This window comes from Rattus norvegicus, chromosome 10, assembly GCF_036323735.1.
Source record: "Rattus norvegicus strain BN/NHsdMcwi chromosome 10, GRCr8, whole genome shotgun sequence".
Lineage (NCBI taxonomy): Eukaryota > Metazoa > Chordata > Mammalia > Rodentia > Muridae > Rattus > Rattus norvegicus.
Window position 1 is genome coordinate 47,713,778 of NC_086028.1, and position 19,990 is coordinate 47,733,767.

The 19,990-nt window shown below is 45.5% G+C and overlaps 1 protein-coding gene across 5 annotated transcripts in view; it reads right to left on the reverse strand.

Annotated features, from left to right (window-relative positions):
- Cenpv (centromere protein V) overlaps positions 1–19,990 on the reverse strand; it is a 33,023-nt gene continuing 13,033 nt past the window's right edge. For 2 of the 5 annotated variants that reach the window (XM_063269676.1, XM_063269675.1), the window contains exons 2-5: positions 10,910–11,008; positions 8,578–8,647; positions 2,287–2,401; positions 6–340 (exon numbers count right to left, since the gene is read on the reverse strand). In XM_063269676.1, the coding sequence (XP_063125746.1) occupies positions 216–340; positions 2,287–2,401; positions 8,578–8,647; positions 10,910–11,008 (409 nt within the window). In that variant the 3' untranslated portion in view covers positions 6–215. Of the gene's footprint in view, positions 341–2,286; positions 2,402–8,577; positions 8,648–8,739; positions 8,919–10,909; positions 11,009–13,522; positions 19,172–19,990 lie in introns of those variants that run through there. The other 3 variants (NM_001398871.1, XR_005490266.2, XM_039087273.2) reach the window with 3 other exon arrangements.

Consider the following 19,990-nt stretch of genomic DNA (forward strand, 5'->3'; position numbering starts at 1 on the left):
TAGCATTAATGTCAGAAATGTTTATTTTCTAAAAGATCACATAAAAGTTGGTAGGAAGGGAGAAGGTTAACTGTTTACATGAAACCTGGGTTAGGGGCAGAGCTGCCTAAAGAAATGGTGGCTGGAGCGAACTGCAGGGACATGGGGAGTGGAGATGGCAGCCCAGGCCTGCACAGCGACACACACCCATGCAACCCACAGGGCTACTGCCCTGCTCACTCCTTAGACATGTTCTTGATGGTCTTGTGCTCCTTTATAGCTCGCTCCCAGTCACTGCCGTTGAATTCCTCGGTGACCACGCTGCGCACAGTGCCTTCATCCAGGCAGTGGGGTGCGATACCTAGGAGCAAACGGAACAGAGAGAGGGGTTCAAGTGTGGGAAGACCAGAGAAAGTGTCAGACAAGCCCTCACCTGCAAGCACCATTATCCCGCAGGTGAGCTGCCCGTGCATGACTTGTGGCCTGCTGATGTACTAGCATTGCTCTAGTCAGCATACACCTTCACCCTTCAGTTTATGATCCTCGCCTGCCGCTTGAAGCTCTGATGCCCTGAACGATCTGAACGCCAACCAAAGCTACACAGCATGGAAACCACACTGAGGCATGGGCGTTAGCTCAGTGGTACAACACTTGCGAGGATGTACAGGCCCCGTCTTCAGTCCCTAGTCCAAAGGGGGGCAGCACCATTAATGTGGAACATATTAGGAAGGTTCAGGCCCGGCACGATCTCTTTTCAGTGGCAGCATGAGAAATTCTCAGGCTTTTCTCGGGTTTAGATAAAGAATGAAATACTTGCCAATTTATACAGGACTTCATCACTATTAAAACAGGACTTCTGGGTTCGGTCCCCAGCTCCGAAAAAAAAAGAACCAAAAAAAAAAAAAAAAACAAAAAAAAAAAAACAGGACTTCATCACTATTAAAACCTTCTCCTGATCACCCATGAGGTCACATGCCATTATCTCAGCACTCAGGTCTCAGAAGCAGGAGGCCTGCCATGAGGCTAGCCTGGGCTACACAATAAAAGACAATTCTCAAAACAAACATAAAACTACCCAACAAACGAACAACGACAAAAACCCCTTTCTTGCTCCAAGGTCCCAGGACTTGGTGGGGCTATTACACAGGGAGAGTCGGTCTCCATTGATTCTAAGGGCGCGTTGCAGCCACCCTACCTCCAGATCAAGCAGAGCCTGAAGAGGGCGCTAGAGCACCTCTCACTTCTCTTTAAATACATGTGCTTATCTTCTGTGTATGGGTGTTTTGCCTGCACGTGTGTCTGTGTACCGTGCATGCATCCATGCACGCTTGGAGCCTGCAGAGAATAATAAGGGCACCGGACCCCTGAGATTCCAGATGGTCACAGGCCGCCTTTGGGTGCTGGAAACCAAAGCAAGGCCCTCTGCAAGATCACCCGAGAGCTTAGCCACTGAGCTGGCTCTCCGGCTCCCCCATCTTTTTGAGACGGGGGGTGGGGAGTGGGGAGTCTCCAGCCTAGACTAACCATACAGTAGTTACATAGCTGAAGGTGACCTTGAACTTGACCCTTTACCTCTCAAGTGCTGGGCTTAGGCACCAGCACAACTTGTTTTCTTGCTTTTTTCAAGACAGGGTTCCACTATGTATTCCTGGCTGTTCTGGAAGTCACTGTGTAGATCAGGCTGGCCTAGAACTCACAGAGATGCTCCTGCCTCTACCTCCCAAGTGCAAGAATCAAAGATGTTTGCCACCACAACCGCTTGGCTCCTCCTCCTTCCTCCTTTAATTATGACATGAAGTGAAGTGTACAGTCCATGCAGTGCAGTAGATATTGTAGGGAACTATTTTTCTTCTTGGAATAAATTAGACTTTTTTATTTATCTCTTTAGAGACAGGGTGAGGATCATGCATGCCAGGCAAGTGCTCACTCTACCACTGAGTGACAGCCACAGCCCTTACTTTTGTTATATCAGCAAGAGCCATCATTCTGGCCTCGTCCTCCCTGTACACCGTCACTGCTCCAGTGCCCTCCCTGAAGCCACAGATCCCCAAGACTGGAGTTACAGAGAGAGACTGGGAATCGAGCACTGGTTCTCTGGAAGATCAGCCTCTGGTCTTAAACACCCAGCCTCTCTCCAGCCCCATCCCACTGACCTTCCCTACGTGTTGCAGGTCTCCCCACAGCCCTAGGGTACACTAGACCAGAGCCCATCAAAGGAACTTTGTTCTTCTGATATGTGCCATCTGTCCAACCACAAGCACCCTAGGCACTTCAGGTCCCAAGCCCGTAGACACTCCCTTCACTCACCAAAGCCCCCAGGGTTGGAGCGTGGGGTATAGAAGCTCTGGACACCGCATCTCTTACAGAAGGTGTGCTGGGCTTTGTGCGTGTTAAATGTGTAGGTGGTTATGCTCTCAGCACCCTGGGAGAACAGGGACAAAGAGACAATTGATCATTTCGTGTTATTAAAAGTCAATCTTTTCAAAGATGAGTGGGGATATCCTTTTGCACAGATCTCTGGGTTACGGGGACAGCTCCTGATTCCTGGAAAAGACAGAAACTTCTTGAAGTCAGGGACCCCTCTGTACTCCTCAGAAAGTGCACACTGGAGCATGACAGTCTGTGCACCTTTATGCCAACCGCACACTGACCAAACCATCCTCAGCCTTCCCTGATGTGCACTCAAACAGAAGACCCATAAGATCGGAGAGACTGGCTCTCCAGGTCTCCAAAAAACAGTGGCCAAAAATCTTAAGGGCATTACTAACTATACTTGAATTATAAAGGATAAATTAGGAAAAAACTCTTTGCTACATGTCATAGACAAAGGGTTTTCTTCCCTTTTTTTTTTAAACGTGGGAGGACCCAGATCATTATATGTGGCATTAAGTCCTGAGGGTTTTTTAATAATCTACTTTCATGTGGATTAGTGTTTTGAGTGCATGCATTTCTGTGTGCGGATGTCAGATCCCCTGGGACTAGAGTTGCAGACATTTGTGAGCTACCACGTGGGTGCTGGGAATCGAACCCAGCTCCTTTGGAGAAACATCCAGGGCTCCCAACCAGCGGGCCATCTCTCCAGCCTCACAGTTAAGTGTTCTTAGTGGACAACATGAATGAAAAAATAGACAAAGTATAAGAATGGACAACTGAGGGAAAGAACAGAACATATGAAATGATGCTTACATGGATGACCGACAGCAAGATATTTTCCATTACTTGGTGAGGCTGGACAGATGGCTCAGCAGTTAGAGCACACTGTGCTTTTGTAGAAGACCTAAGAGTTCTGTTCCCAGCACCAACTGCAGGCAGCTCAAAACTGCCTGTAACTCCTGCTCCACAGCGAGCCAGTGCCTTCGCAGGCACCTGCACTCACATGTACATGCACACATGCACATACATAAGAGTGACCAGCCCGGGGGCTGGAGAGATGGCTCAGAGGTTAAGAGCACTGTCTGCTCTTCCAGAGGTCCTGAGTTCAATTCCCAGCAACCACATGGTGGCTCATAACCATCCGTATTGAGATCTGATGCCCTCTTCTGGACTGCAGGCATACATGCAGGCAGAAAGCTGTATGTATACATAATAAATAAATATTAAAAAAAAAAAAAAAAAGAGTGACCAGCCCAACAACCTCTCTGGCTTCTGTGGGCACTGGCAAGTAGATGTGCTTAATAAAAATGCATACATACACATAAAAATATAATTAAAAAAATCACAAATTGTGGAGGCTGAAGGGATAGCTCAGGGCTTGGGAGCATTGGCTGCTTTTCCAAAGGACCTAGCACCCACATGGCGACACAGTTTATGGTTGTTTGTGGCTCCAGTTCCAGAGGATCTGACACACTCACAGTGAAGACATATGTACATGCAAAATACCGGTGCACGTGAAAGGACAATTCAGAAAGTCACAGTGGTGGTTAACGTGGCATTAAAAAGCAGATATAGTGACACACTCAGCCAGTGGTAGTGCTGCGAGCCTGTAGTGTGAGCACCTGGGAGGTGGAGACAGGAGGATCAGAGATTCAACATCCACCCAAGTTAGCTCCAGGCCAGCTTGGGCTGCATGAGGCCTTGTCTCAAAAGAGAGTAACAGTGATCATGACAGTGAGGGGCCAGATGGTTCTAGGGTTAAAAATATGTCTTGTTCTTTCAGAGGACTGGGGGTCTCAGGTGGGACAGGGCAGTGGTAAGGACATGGAGGAGGAGAAGGCCATGGCCCAGGCCAAGATGGCAGGTAACGGGCTCCATGACTGGGAAGTAGGTCCTATCAGCACAGTCAGGTTGGAACAGATGAGTGTCCACCCAGCGACAGTACCAGGAGCTTCTGGTAAATAGAAAGGTCTCCAGGAGGGCACAGAAAAGACTTTCACACACCTTACAACTTTTTTTTTTTCTTTTTCTCGGAGCTGGGGACCCTTACAACTTCTTATAACCCCAGCTCCCGGGATCCAATGCTTTCTTCTGGTCTCTGTGGGCTTCTGCATATGTACACATGCAGCCATGCAGACACATACATGCACATACACACGGACTCATACATACATAAAAGGTACATTTAACAGTTTTGAGTGTCTTTCAAGTTTATTTTTATTTCATGTGCATTGGTGTTTTGCCTACATGTATGCCTGTATGAGGGTGTCAAATCTCCTAGAACTGGAGTTACAGACAGTTGTGAGCTGCCATGTGGGTGCTGGGAATTGAACCTGAGTCCTCTGGCAGAACACCCAGTGTTCTTAACCACTAAGCCATTTCTCCAGCCCTATTTATTTTTTTAAAATTTGTCGGGCTAGAGAGATGGCTCAGAGGTTAAGAGCACTGTCTGCTCTTCCAGAGGTCCTGAGTTCAATTCCCAGCAACCACATGGTGGCTCACAACCACCTATAATCAGGTCTGGTGCCCTCTTCTGGCCTGTAGTTGCATACGTGCAGGCAGAAAGCTGTATGAGGTATACGTAATAAATTAAAAAAAACAAAAACAAAAACAAAAAAAAGATAAAATTTGTCTATTACATTTTAGGTATTTGGGTGTTCTGACTGCATGTATGCTTATGCATCTAGTGTATGTCTGATTCCATGAAGGTAAGAAGAGGGTATCAGACCCCTGGGACTACAGCACCCAAGTTTCCAGGAGGAGCGGCCGATGCTCTAACCTTCTCTCCAGTCCCTAAAGCTTTAATTTTTAATTTTGTGTGTTTGTTGTCCTCTAGGAAGTCAGGAACACTGGGTCCCAGCTCACACTCAGGCTCTTGGCCAGTGAGTTAACCGCAGCCAGACTCATTACCACTGTGCTTCTCACACTTCTCCCATATTTCCTCCTGGACCGTTACAGGCCATCTACTGCAGGAAGAAAGCCTCCGAGCTTCCTAAGGTCTCCTGAACTGGAGCTATGTGTGCACACAAGGACCTCCTGTAGCAATAGCTTCAAGGGCTCTTCTTACCCATACTGGGTGCATCAGAACTGCCGGCGTCAGTGAGACCCTTGTGGTGGTTTGAATAGGTTTGGCCCCTACAGTCATGTGTTTCAAAGCCTAACCACAGACGGATCTTATTGAGGCTTAAGAGGAAGGTTCTCTCTTCTCCAGTGATCCTAGTTTGTGTAAAGCTGATGTGAAATTTTCTAGCACAGGCCAAAGAAAGAAAAATGGCAAGGTCATTGGATTTGTTGTTGGTGCTTTCTCCCTGGCAAGAAGTCAAGGACTGACTCATGTGGCAGACTTTTCTTTTTTCTTTTTTTTTTTCAAGCAAGAGTCTGATGATGTGGACCTGGCTGTCCTGAAACTCACTATAGATCTGCCTCTGCCTCCTCCATGCTGGGACTAAATAAAGGCATGCACCATGACACCTAGCTCCATGTGGTGAATTTTGATAATGGCAGGCCATGCATTCTGGTAAGGAGCAAGGCCCATGGAATCAAACTAGTGGGCGCAGAGATCAAGAGGAGTTGGATATCACTGGGACCCGCTAGTTCTTGGATTTGCAGCAGTGCACTCCTGGCTTGATTTCATTGAAGAAATTGTATTATTCCACGTGTGCATGCAGTGCCCTCAGAGATCAGAAGGAGGCGTCAGATTCCCTTGGAACAGGAGTTACAGATGATTGTGAGCTGCTGTGTGGTGCTGCAAATCAAATGTGGGTCCTTTACAGGAGCAGCCAGTGCTCTTAACTTAAAAGGAAACACAAGCCAGGAGTGCAAATCCAAGAGTGATAGGGTAAGCCAGCCAGGGAAGAGGTTTGCGAGAGAGGGAGGGAGGTGATTTGCACAAGTCCACGGTGAGGAGATTAAACTTAAAAACACCTGGGGATGTAGCTCTGTGACACAGTGCTTGCCTAGCAGACACTCACACTGATTTTTAAAAAGAGAACGAAAAAACTATGATTTTTTTCAACTAGAAATTGACCCTTTATAAACAGAACAGCTTTTCTGTTTTTGTTTTCTTTTTTCTACACAGATTTCTTCGTTTGGCCCTGGCCAGCTGAGATCCTTCCCACATGCTGGGAATAAAGGCATGCACCACCACACCTGGCCAGAATAACGATTTGCTTCCCCAACCACCACCACTTTTTTTTTTTTTTTTTTTTTTTGAGACAGGGTATGGCTGTTGCTCAAATTGGCTGCACACACAAAGGACTCGGCCCTCTCACATCAATCGCTAATTAAGAAAATACCCTGAGGGGCTGGAGAGGTGGCTCAGCGGTTAAGAGCACTGACTGCTCTTCCAGAGGTCCTGAGTTCAAATCCCAGCAACCACATACAGGGTGGCTTACAACCATCTGTAATGAGATCTGATGCCCGCTTCTGGTGTGTCTGAAGACAGCTACAATGTATTCATATAGAATAAATGAATAAATAAATCTTTACAAAAATGTTAAAGTTGTTTTAAAAAAAAAATACCCTGAGAACCTGCCTATAGCTCAATCTTACTGAGCCGTTTTCTGTTATATTTTTGGTTGTGAGCCTAGCCCTGCCATTTTCTCAATTGAGGATCCCTTCTCTCTAGTAACTCTACCTTGTGTGAAGTTAAAAAAACAGCCAACAAATTGGCTTATGTAATTTTTAAAAAAATTTATTTATTATATATAAGTACACTTTAGCTGTCTTTAGACAGACCAGAAGAGGGTATCAGATCCCATTACAGATGGTTGTGAACCACCATCTGGAAGAGCAGTGCTCCTAACTGGTGAGCCATCTCTCCAGCCCCCAAAATGTGTAGCCCAGGCTGGCCTTGAACTCATGATCCTCCTGCCTCTGTCTCCTTCAGCAAATCCTACCAGAGTGCACCACCACAACTAGCATAATATTCTGATAAAAATATATGACAATCAAACCAACAAGGTCACAGGCACGTGGAGTTGTAGGTACTTAGGAGACTGAGGCAGGAGTGTCTCTTAGAAGCCCAGAAGAAGCCCCACAGAGCAGGATCCCATTTTTAAAATATATAAATAAATGTGAAATGACTCAGATGACTTAGATGCTTAGACATATATCTATATAAAAATAATATGGACAGGACTAGAAACACAGCTCAGTTACTTCAGGGCTTGCCTAGCATTCATGAAGCCCTGGGTTCAACCTCCAGCACTGCAGAAGCTGCGCATGGTGGCACAGCCCTTTAACTCCAGCACTTAGATGGAGGCAGGAGGATCAGGAGTTCAAGGTCAGCCTGGGACACATGAGACTCAGTCAGGGAGGGGGTGAGGGGAGGAGAGGAAGAATAATGCATTAAAAAGTGTGTCAAAACCAGCAGTGATTACCTTTGAATGATTTTATTTCTCATATTTTTTTTTCCAAAAGTAATACAGGTTATTCAGATAACTTTTTTTTTCTGTTCTTTTTTTTTCGGAGCTGGGGACCGAACCCAGGGCCTTGTGCTTGCTAGGCAAGCGCTCTACCACTGAGCCAAATCCCCAACCCCTCAGATAACTTTTTAACTTTCAAAATTATTTTTATTTTTCTGGCTTTCTGAATTTGAAAATGTTTCTACCATGATATCAAATAATCTCTGGGAAACAAAAGGAAGATCCGCACAGTGGTGCATGTCTGTGAGCCCAGCCCTCTAGGGGCAGAAGCAGGAAGGTCAGGAATTCAAGGCTGGCCAAGCTGTCTCAAAACAATGTATCAATTCAGAAAGTAAACGGGGACTAGTGAGATGCCTCCACAGGTGAGGGTGATTACCACAGAAACTGTGATTTGAGTCTGATGCCTGAAGTCCCTGTAGACCAGAGAACCGGTCCACGTGTGTGCTGCACCATGTGCCTACCCACTAATCAATAAAACATTCAGGTGAAAAAGTTAAAAACAATACAGCTAAGTCAGTTAAAGTACACCTGTGGGCTAGAGACAGCACTCAGTGTCCAAAGCTATAAGCGACGTTGTTCAGGCCCTGAAAAATAACCAACTAGGAATGGTGCACAACTCCGTGATCCCAGCACTTGGGAGGCTTGGGTAAGAGGACTGTGAGTTTGAGGGATCTCAAAGCCCTTAAAACGTTCTGCTGAGCTCTCTGTCCCTCACACTGTACAGAGAGAGCAGGCTAAACCGACGGGGCGGGGCTCGAGATCCTTAGATATGAGTTCTACCCTCCTCCTAAGCACTAACCTTCAGGAGTTTGAAGCGAGAAGCTGGAACAATGAAGTGTCTATTCTGCTTCTTCTTGCAAATGCTACAGCTATGGAGAGAGCAAGGGCCGGATCGTGAGTCGTCATCTGCATTGTCCACACGCCCGAGCAGCCCAGCCCAATGCCTGCAGAACCAGCTGACCTCAAGTGGGACAGCCTTCTCAGCACCATCCAGGGGAGAGGACTTAGGCAGCTGGACAGGCCACCTGAAGCCTCGGCTCTTCATGGCAGTGAAGCCTACTGGTGACAGAGCCAGCAGGGAAGACCACACAGCATTCAGCAATCCTGGACCTCATTTCTGCTGCCCTCCCCCTCCCGACCCTGAAGAGAAACAGTGGACTTAAAAGACACTCAGAAAATGAATTTCAGACACTGCTATACTCTTGTGCCTCTTTTTTGGGCACATCAGAACCAAGGAAAGAACTTTAGGTTTCCTCTAGTTCATAAGAAAATCAAGCTCCAAGAAATACCAGAAATATCAAACTGGAAATGAGTCAACATCTGTTTTTTTCAACCCACTATTTTCGTCTGTTTTTATTTCTCTACTGAACCCAGGGTATCATGCATACTAAGCAGGCATTATACTCTACTAAAATCCACCTCCACCTTTATTAAGAAATTTAGCTTTGGGACTAGAGATGGCTCAGCAGTTAAGAGCAACAGTAGACTCTGGCTCCATTCCCAGTATCTACCTGGTAGCTCACAGATCCAAGGTATCAAACACCCTCCTCTGAATTCTGGGGGTACGTGGTGCAGATATACATGCATGCAAAATATCCACATGCATAAAGTAAGTTTTTAAAAAATGTAACTTTACTCTGTTCTTTGAGATAGAGGAGTCATGTTAAAAATGTAACATTATTTTATTTTTTGAGACAAGGTCTCACGTATCCCCAGGCTGGCTTCACACTTACTACAGAGTTGAAGGTGGCCTTGAACTTCTTTGCTTGCTTGCTTGCTTGCTTATTTTCAGAGAAGGGTCTCATGTACACAAGCTGGTCACAAATACTGATGTAGCGGAGGACAACCCTGAACTTCTGATCCTCCTGCCTCTACCTCCCCCCAGCATTACAGGCATATAATCATGCCAAGTTTATGCAGTAGTGGGGATCAAACCCAGCTTTGTACATATTAGGCAAATGCTCTACCTCCAGCCCTAATTTACACTTTAATATTCCTAGTATAGAATTCTCCAAGAAATTATGCCATAAAGCTTCTTTCCAAATCTGGACTTGATGAGTAGCCTAGCCAGGTCTACACTTGAGAAGTGTATTATATATATTATATAATAATATTTATAGTAGTTATTATTCATGTAAGATTTAGCTACCATTAGAGGAAAGAGGACTGGACCCTCTTGAATAATTAAGTACATGTCCGTAGCCAGTCCAGAAGGCTGTTCCTGCTCTATTATAATGCCAAGGAAGATGCTAAGAAGTTGCCCTTCAGGAGCTGAAGAGATGGTTCAGTGGTTAAGAAAACTGATTACTCTTCCAGAGGGTCTGAGTTCAATTCCCAGCAACCACATGGTGGCTCACAACCATCTGTAATGGGATCTGAAGCCTTCTTCTGGTGTGTCTGAAGACAGCGACAGTGTACTCATACATAAAGACAATTTAAAAAAAATAAATAAATAAAAGCAGCAGGCCCTCCACTGTTGGGGTGGTACCATGGGCCCCATGCCAAGAACAGAGAGAATCAGTACCCGGAAAGCTTCCGGTGTAAATGGTCTGCCAGATTACTTCTACTTAGCTTCACTGAGAGACTAAGAAGATTCTGCTCAAGGTGATTCTGCTGCTGGTGATTTCCAGCAACCCACAGGGATTACAGCCAGCCTGATCCACCTCTTCTAATCGCCCCTAAATCAGTGGGATCAGTTGGAGGCCTGAGCCCTAGAAGCCCTGCCTGCTTTCTGTCACCTGAATTGTGCTACTGTGTAAGTCTCCCTTATACACACAAACGGTGGGTGTTGCTCTAACTCAGAATGTCTGGCCTTCCCCCACTGAGATGACTTGACAGGGAAAAGTACTGCGAGCAGCCTGAAGAGAACAGACTCCATCTCAAGTTGTCCTCTGATCTACAAACTAAATGAGTAACATATAATACATGTTTATAAGTTATCACTGCAAATTCCAAGTCGTACACAAGGCAAAGAACAGAAGAATGAACCTTTGTGTCCTCAGATGGGACAGCTATCAGCTCACGGCCAACACTGTTGCCATCTGTACCCCAACTCCCCAGATTGGCCTGAAACAGCCAGCCCTTTCGCTCTTCAAGTCTTCTAAGCCAATTTGGGAGGATAAAGTACTCACTTGCAGTCAAAGATGTGTAAGTCTGCCGAAGCCCAAACTTCAAAACGAACTGCTCCACAGTGGCAGCCTCCTGTGTGCTTCACCAGGCCCTGGTACTCACTAAATGAAATAAAAACTAGAGCATAAAAATTTCTAACAGACAAGCAGGGGCTTTCTGGCCTGGCTCCTTCACGTTGTCTTTTTGTTCTTAAAATAAATCGAGGCTGGAACAAAAGTCTTTTTTTTTTTTTTATAGGACAACCAGGTGCATTTCATAAAAGAGGTTCAGTATTTTCACTGTGAACTGTCTTGAGTTTTATGGCTGCAAAATAAAATATTCCCAGAATTCAGTAAATATGAGGATGGGAGAGAAGCCTGGTTCATATTTGCCTCCACCCCGAACATTTTTATTTATGTCAACTGATTAGTTGTTTTTTTTTAAAAAAAAAATTGGGTTCGGTCCCCAGCTCCGAAAAAAAGAACCAAAAAAAAAAAAAAAAAAAAAAATTACGAGCTAAGGACCAAGAATAAACCTTACCAGCCCTTAAGCAGCCACTAGGCAAACAGGCCAATTAATATTCAGTTTTGACTGTAATAAAGATGGTATAGGGGCTATGAAAACGACAGGTCACCCACTTGTCTTCTGAGGGGACAACAGAGGCGTCTCTAACTCCATTCACTCTCTCCTGCTTCTCAAGTACATGACTTTCCACACAACTGTATACAGGTGGAGCCAGCCCCATAACTGAACAGTAAGATTCAAAGAACATCATGAAGCCCCTTCCCCAAAAGACTAAAAGTTCTTGTCAAGAATAAACGTGAATGTCTGAATCACCACGGCAGGGAAAACAGCTCACACCGGCTTCAGTTTGCCATCTGATTAAGGCAAGACTGAAAGCTCTCCCAGGCTTCTCTAACAAGTCAACATCTCATTTTCTTCTTCCATATACAATGTTTATTGTAAAAAAAAAAAAAATCCAAACAGTTTAGTAACACAGTGAGAGGTCCCCTGGGATCACCTCACTGAGAGCCTGTATTTGCTATACATTCCTTTTTTTCTATGCGATATTTGAACCAAATGTTAGTGTATATAACATACATTTTTTTTGTACAAAAGTTAGCTTAGAGGACATAAAGTAAACGTAAGCAAGCATACAGCGTGCAAATCTGGTGAGTGAAACTCCGCTGTTCGTGCCGACATTTTTAGTATCTTTTTAAAGATCATTATCAGTTTGTTTCAGGGGAAAATATTACCTCAAATTTTTGCTTTGTGCGTCTAAGGATTGGGGCTTGTTTCCTTTTGAGGCAGGGTGTCACTGATGCTCAAGCTGGCCTCAAATTAACTATCTGAACAAGGATAACCTTGAACTTGTAGATCTTCCTGCCTCCACCTTCCAAGCCCCGGGGTTTATGCACTTGGACCACCTTCTTTTTTTTTTTTTTTTTTTTTTTTCCGGAGCTGGGGACCGAACCCAGGGCCTTGCGCTTACTAGGCAAGTGCTCTACCACTAAGCTAAATCCCCAACCCTTGGACCACCTTCTTACTGGCTTTGTTTGTTTTCCTTTCTTTCTTCGGAGAAAGGATCTATCTCTGTAGCCCAGGCTGCCCTTGATCTCTGTACACCTCCGCCTCAGCCTTCTGAACGCTAGGATTATAGGCATGTGTTACTGTGCCAAGCTCTACGGAGTTTTAGATAGTATCATTTAGATCTCCCAGTAGCTAGTACACAACAGGTACTCAGTGTTATACTTAATTGTTTAAGTTTTAACTGATTTTTGTTTTAAATTAACGTCTTAAAGCATTTAATTTATAGCACAATAGGATAAAACTGAATAAAATGAACATAGAAAGCTAATAATCCGTTTCTGAGAGGATGCACCAAAACCAAGAGAACTTCTTCTGGAACGAAGACAAAAGAACAATCTTGTTATGAAAAGTAGTTCAGATTGTTAAGTAATTTTGAGGTTGATATTAGTTTTTCTTCGTCTTTTATTGTTCTTTTTAATTCATCTGCGAGCGACAGCCCTATGACTAGGGTACTCAGTATTTCTCGGAGCACAATGGGTAAAGGAGGAAGGGGTTCACATCACATTTGGCAAAGAGCAGGCATCTGGCCAGAGTAGTTTTCAGCTCTTTTCCCAATAAGGGACCTCTGAGACGCTCCTTAGGCCATCGAAGAAGCTAGAAGCACTTCAGAAGCACAGACCGAGGAGCACAAAGAAAAGCCTGCCAGCCCGGACCCGGGATGAGAGCATAAAGCCTTAGCTCCCTATTCCCCCTGCAAGCGTCGGTCTGGACATCGCTTTGCGCGTTTCTCTCCAAGATCAATAACCGTACCCTGCACCCTTCCTCCGGAGAACTGATCAGAACAACCGGCCTTCGACCCCCAGGACACTAAATTCTCCACTTCGACTTTTCCTCCCACACACTTCCCGAAAGCACGTGCAAATAGGGTAAAACAGTCTTAGTAGCTAGGAAACCGAGGGATGTCTGTTTTTTAACCCGGAGGGGCCCTCCCGCGCACGCAGCCCGACTCGGTCCCGAGCAGCCCGCCACGGCTCCGCACTCAGCCTCGGGTCCCGCCGCCCGTGCGCACCTCTCTTGTGCCGGCCCGCCGCCCCCGACATACTCACAAGGTGTCCAGCAGCAGCTTGGCGGCGCCCTCGAAGCTGAGCCGTTGCCGCTTCTGGAACGTCTCCCAGCGCTCCCGCTGCTCCCCCAGGTCGAACGCCGACACCGAGGCGGCGGGGGTGTCCGCCGGCGGCGGCTCCTCCGCGGCCGCCGCCAGGGCCCGCGGCGGTGGCTTGGGCCGCGGCTTTGAGGACAGCTGCGAACTGGCCGCCCCGCCCCCGCCCCCGGCCCTAGTCCTGCTCTGGTAGCGCCGCGCGCGGCTTTCGCCGCCGCTCAGGCCCCCGGAGGCCCCCGAGCGCCGCTGCTCCCGCGGGTCAGTGGCCACCGCGCTGCGAGTCCGCCGCATGTCTCCCTCAGCTGGGCTCACAGGCCTCTCAGCTCGGCGCGCTCCCGCCGGCCTATGCGCGTCCCCGCCTCCGACAACCTGAAGGCCCCGGGGGTGGTGCGCGGCGCTACGGAACACGGGAGCTCGGGACCCAACGAGAGACCCTGGGCCGTGTGGCCTAGTGCCTAGAGAGTCTAATGAGATCACTCCTCCACCTGCGCTTGCAGGTAGCGGGGCCCTTTCGATCAGCGAAGGCGGTCTCCACTAACAACCACACATTCGCAACTGGGGACCTGGGTCAGGCCTCAGTTCATGAAGTCGTAGCCACATCAGCGCTGACAAGCTTGGTGACTTAGTGATATCCAAGGTGGTAACACTACCTAAGCTTTGCGGAAGCCATCATGTACCTAATGCGAGCTAACGTATGTACATTGTCGGACACCTGCTACTTGAAGCATAAATGTCAGCTGGAATCAGTTTGATCAATGGTCAACAGGTTTTTTTGTGGTTTTGCAGAACTGAGAGAACACAGAGCCTTGTGCAAACGCTCTACCACTGAGCCACATTCCCAGCCTCAGATTTTGTTTTCAATTCTAAGCAGATGAATGGATCCTGGATTATATTCCAATCACATGCTTTTGCAGAATAAGGTACTGAAGTTTAAAGACAAAAAAAAAAAAAATCACAAGAACCACCCACTGGGCATCCCAGATAGTCTTCAAACTCTCCTAGTTGTTCCCACGCTTTTAAAGAAACATTTCCTTTTACTCACTTTTCTTTTTCAACTCTCTTATTTCTGTTTCTGTTGATTTGTAAGTTTATTAGAATATAGAATCCATTTATTGTCTTTTTAACAATGAAAATACTGTTTCCCCAAATACAGTTTAATTAATTTATAAATCTTCACTAAGTTTCAACACAAAGTCCTCAATAATTGAAACTTCCTAGATACAGTTCGTTTTGATATTTCCTTTGTGTTATAGTTTACATAGAGCAAAGTGCCCCGTATCTTTTTTTTTTTTTTTTTAAGCTGAGGACCGAACCCAGGGCCTTGTGCTTGCTAGGCGAGTGCTCTACCACTGAGCTAAATCCCCAACCCCTATTTAGAACAGATTTGCATCCACCAACTCAGATGTGGCACATCCTAGCACACTAGAATATCTCCAGAAAGAAAACAAGTGACCACTGTTTTGACTTTTTATCACTGTGAATTACTTTTGTCTTGTGTATTTATTTAGAGACCAGGTCTAATGGTGTAGCCCAGGCTGACCTGGAACTCACTGCAGCTCAGGTTCATCTTGAACTCACTACCTGCCTCTGCCTCCTGATACACATATTTTTTAAAATGTAATAAAGATTCAGGAGAGGTTCGAGTTCACACCATCAGTTCTCCCCTTCCACCAATATAGGCCGTCTGGCCACATGCACTCTTACTGGGCTGCCCTGCTTGTTTGAGTCAGGGCTTCACTCTGTAGCTTAATCTAGCCCTAGACTCACTAAGTGGCTAAGGCTGGTTTCAAACCTGTTAACAATTCCCCAGCCTCAACCTCCCGAGTGCTAGAATCACAGGTGTGATCCACCATACTTTAGCCTATCTTTGAATGCATTTCAAAAATAGCATGTACGCTGTTAAATCTAATACTGTTCAACATCTTGGAAACCATTGACACTATCTATCTATCTATCTATCTATCTATCTATCTATCTATCTATCTATCATCTATCATCTAATCTATCTATCTATCTATTGATGTCAATATGATCTGTGTGGATTGGCTTTTGTTCATGTGACACAAGCAAGGGTCATCAGAGAGGGAACCTTAACTGAAAAGAAAAATGCCTCCATCAGATTAGTGGGTAGCTAAGTCTGTAGGTCATTTCCTTGATTCATGATTGATCGGGGATTGGGCACTGTCACCCCTGGGCAGGTAGTCCTGGACTCTAAGAGAGCAGGCTGAGCAAGCCATGGGAGCAAGCTAGTAAGCAGTGTTCCTTCATGGCTTCTGAGTCAGTTTCTGCTCTGACTTGTCTCAATGAATGTCACTGGGAGTTGCTCCTTCCCAAGTTGTTTTTGGTTGTGTCGAAGCAGTGGGGGAGAAAATTAACATATGAATGTCACCATTTATTCTTTGTGTGTGTGTGTGTGTATGTGTGTGTGTGTGGAGAGAGAGAAGAGAGGAGAGAGAAGAGAGGAGGAGAGGAGGAGAGGAGAGGAGAGGAGAGGAGAGGAGAGGAGAAGGAGTCCAATCCAATGGTGGGTGTCTTTCCTCTGTAATTCTCCACCTTCATTTTGAGATAGGATTCCTTACTGAAACGGGAACTCACACTCTGGCTACACTGGAAGGTTGCTGAACTCAAGATGGCTCTCCCTAGCAGCCCCACACTGGTGGAGCTACAGACTTGTGACCCCAGTGCCCACTTTTATATGGGTGCTAGGAATCCAAACTCAGGGCTTCATGCAGGCTATCCCCTGATCCCCTTACATTTATTCTCTTAATGAATACTCGACTTGTTTCTAACTTGTGCAAAGGTGATAACATTTTTATCCAAGTCTTTTTGTAGACCAATTTCTCTCCAAACATTCAAAGTGGAATTTCTGCTTCAGAGGTTAACTGTGTAATGACAAAGTCTGATGTTGTCAGTGTTCTCTTCAACTCAACCTGCCTCTACCTGTCAACAAATGCTAGGACTACTAGCACCATTCTCTTTAAGTTTTTAACCGGGCTGGCCCGTTTTGTATTCTGCCCGCACTGTGTGAGGACTGCAGTTGCTCTGCACCTTACAGAACTCACACTGCTGGTCTTCACGCCGCGCTTTCCTGTGGCTGTGATGGCATCCCTTTCTCTTGTTTCGCATTCCTTCATCCTGTAGCAATGCTACCTTTTCATGCGTCTGTTGAACATTTGTCAGTTTCTGTCTGAGAATCCCTTTTGGCCTGAAGAGTTGGCACTGCTCTTGTAAAGGGCTCTGGCTGGGTTACCAACATGTATGTTGGGCAGCTCACAACTGACTGTTAACTTGAGGATCTAATGTCTCCCCAACTTCTTGGCACCTACACCCATGCATGCACATACCCACAGACACGAAAATAAATCGTTCTTAAAAGACAGTCCATTTTTAAGTCAGGTTTATGTCTTAGGTCGCTTTCTCTTGCTGTGATAAACGCCATGACCAAAAGAAACTTGGGGTGGAAAATGTTTATCTCGTCTTACAGCTTACAGTCCATCATTGCGGAAAGTCAGAGAAGGGATTCAAGGCCTGGAAATAAGAACTGAAGCGGAGGGCTGGAGAGATGGCTCAGTGGTTAAGAGCACTGACTGCTCTTCCTGAGGTCCTGAGTTCAAATCCCAGCAACCACATGGTGGCTCACAACCATCTGTAATGAGATCTGATGCCCTCTTCTGGTGTGTCTGAAGGCAGCTACAGTGTACTCATATACAATAAAATAAAATCTTAAAAAAAATAAATTTAAAAAAAAAAAGAACTGAAGTGGAGACCATGGATGAATGACTCTCTTGGGTTCCCTTTTTTATACAACCTAGGACTATCTGCCGAGGGCTGCACTGCCCACAATGGGGTGGGCCCTCTCATATCAACTGTGAATAAAGAAAATGCCTTACAGACTTATTGTCTTAGTTACTTTTCTATTGGTGTGGTAAGACAGAATGGCCAAGGCAATTTATACTAGTTTATTGGGGGTTTGTGGTTTCGAGAGTTAAAGTCTATGACCTTCACAGCAGGGAGCACGGCAGCAGTAGCTGAGAGGTCACATCTGGTTCAAAAGCAGCAGGCAGAGAGAGAGAGAGAGAGAGAGAGAGAGAGAGAGAGAGAGAGAGAGAAAAGAGAAGGAGAAGAGAAGAGAAGAGAAGAAAGAGAAGAGAAGAGAAGAGAAGAGAAGAGAAGAGAAGAGAAGAGAAGAGAAGAGACTGGTCCAGGCTTTTGAAACTTCAGTGCCCATCCCTAGTAGCATACCTCCTCTAGCAAGGCCACACATCTAATCCTTTCCAAACAACCGAGGACCACATGTTCAAAGTAAGTGGGAGCCACTCTCATTCAGACTGCTTCACTTGTCCACCCACCAATCTGATGGAGGCATTTTCTCAACTAAGGTTCCCTCTTCCCTGGTGACTCTGGTTTGTTGATCAAAAACAACCAAACCAGCACAGTGTGATACACAATTCTGTGTCTCTGCATACACCCATGAATTCCCCACTGGAGCTTGTCTTCCCACTTCCTTAACACCACCTTTTGATGAGTGGAAATTATTTTGAGGAAGTTCTACTTGTAAATTCTTTCATGGTATTTTTTAGTTTACACAGAATTCTGCCTATCTAAAAGGTCATGAATGTTTTCTTGTAAATATTTCAGTTTAGTTCTCATACTTCTCTTTTTTTTTTTTTTCAGAGCTGAGGCCCGAACCCAGGGCCTTGCGCTTGCTAGGCAAGTGCTCTACCACTGAGCTAAATCCCCACCCCTAGTTCTCATACTTCTATTGTCTATCTCAAGTTTATTTTTGGTCTATGTGCATGAGTGCTTTGCTTACACTTATGTACCCTGTTTGCATGCCGGTGCTCACAGAAGTGAGAAGAGGGTGTCCAACCCCCTAGACTGGAGTTAATTATAGCATGAATGGTCATGATCCATCATACAGGTGGGTCCCCTGCAAGAACAAGTGCTCCTAATCTCCCAGCCACCTCTCCAGCCCCCTCATATGGTGTGTCAAAGACCAATGGGTCCATCACCTGTGGTCCACCTTAACCTTCCATTCTACCCACTGCTGTTACTTTGCCAATCCTCATACTAAGACCTCTAGCTTTAAATCCCTACTAATAAAGTCAGATAAAGTTCCCCCTAAATTCAAATCCCCAGCACCCACGTAAAAAGCTCTGTGGCTGTGCACACCTGTGACCCAGTGGTAGGGGCAGTGTAGGGCAGGGGTACAGACACAGGAGGACTCTGGAGCTCACTGTAGCAGCCTAGCTCCAGGTTCAGTAAGAGATGTCTCAGCAGAACAGCAGGCATTTTTCCTCTGGCTTCTGCACACACAGGTGCTCACAAGCATATGTACATAACACATGCACAGACATTGTGTTTTCTTACTTTCCCATTGAGCCATGCCCAGGTCCTGTAAGCATGCCATTTGACTCACTCCTGACGCTTCACAGGAAACAGTTTTCATCTCATCTGTAAGTTATGACACTGTTAAATCAGAGTCTGAGGGGTTTGGGGATTTAGCTCAGTGGTAGAGCGCTTGCCTAGGAAGCGCAAGGCCCTGGGTTCGGTCCCCAGCTCCAAAAAAAGAACCAAAAAAAAAAAAAAAAAAAAAAAAAACCAGAGTCTGCGTAAGGCTGCGTCTGCGCAATCACTGAACTACTTACCCACTTAGATAGGAAATCACAATATCAGTTTTCTGACACAAGTATCTATCAATTGATTATACAATGACCTTAGCTAGAGTCATGGCTGATAAATGTTCTGAGCTCTTGATTTTAGAATTGCCTTTCTTTTGCCCAAAATGTGATGAGATTTTGTTTGGGGATACATATTTTTTTTGTCAGTTTCTCTCTTCTGGCTTTTAGTGCAGCAAACAAGACTTCCCACACTACTTTTATCTGCTTTCCTCCACAAAACTGGCCTCTTCCTTCAGTGTGAGAATCTATATACTTCTCCTTTCATGCATGGAGCACAGGAATTTTTCCAGGATTTTTTTAATGGTGTCAACAAGATGAATACCTTAAAACCTGATAAAGAAAACAGAAAACAAATTTGCACTTATACAATAGAAAACAAAGAAAATAAAACCACAGAAAAAGAATAAATTTGTTAAATATGGTGGCACAGATCTGTCATCCCAGCTACTAGGGAGGCTGAGGCAGAAGGACCACAAGTTTAAGGCCAGCCTAGCATGTAGAGCAAGACCCTGAGATTCTGTCTCAAAATAAAAAGTAAAAAATGGGCCAGCCAGATGACTCAGAAGGCTGAAGTGCTTGCCATACAAGTTCAAGGCCTGGAACTCATTGTGGAAGAAGAGAACCAAGATGTCTTCTGACTTCCCCATGTGATCCATGGCATTGGTGTGCTCACATTCATACATTAATGTCTGTCTCTCATCTCTAATACACATGTACACAAATAATAACTAAAA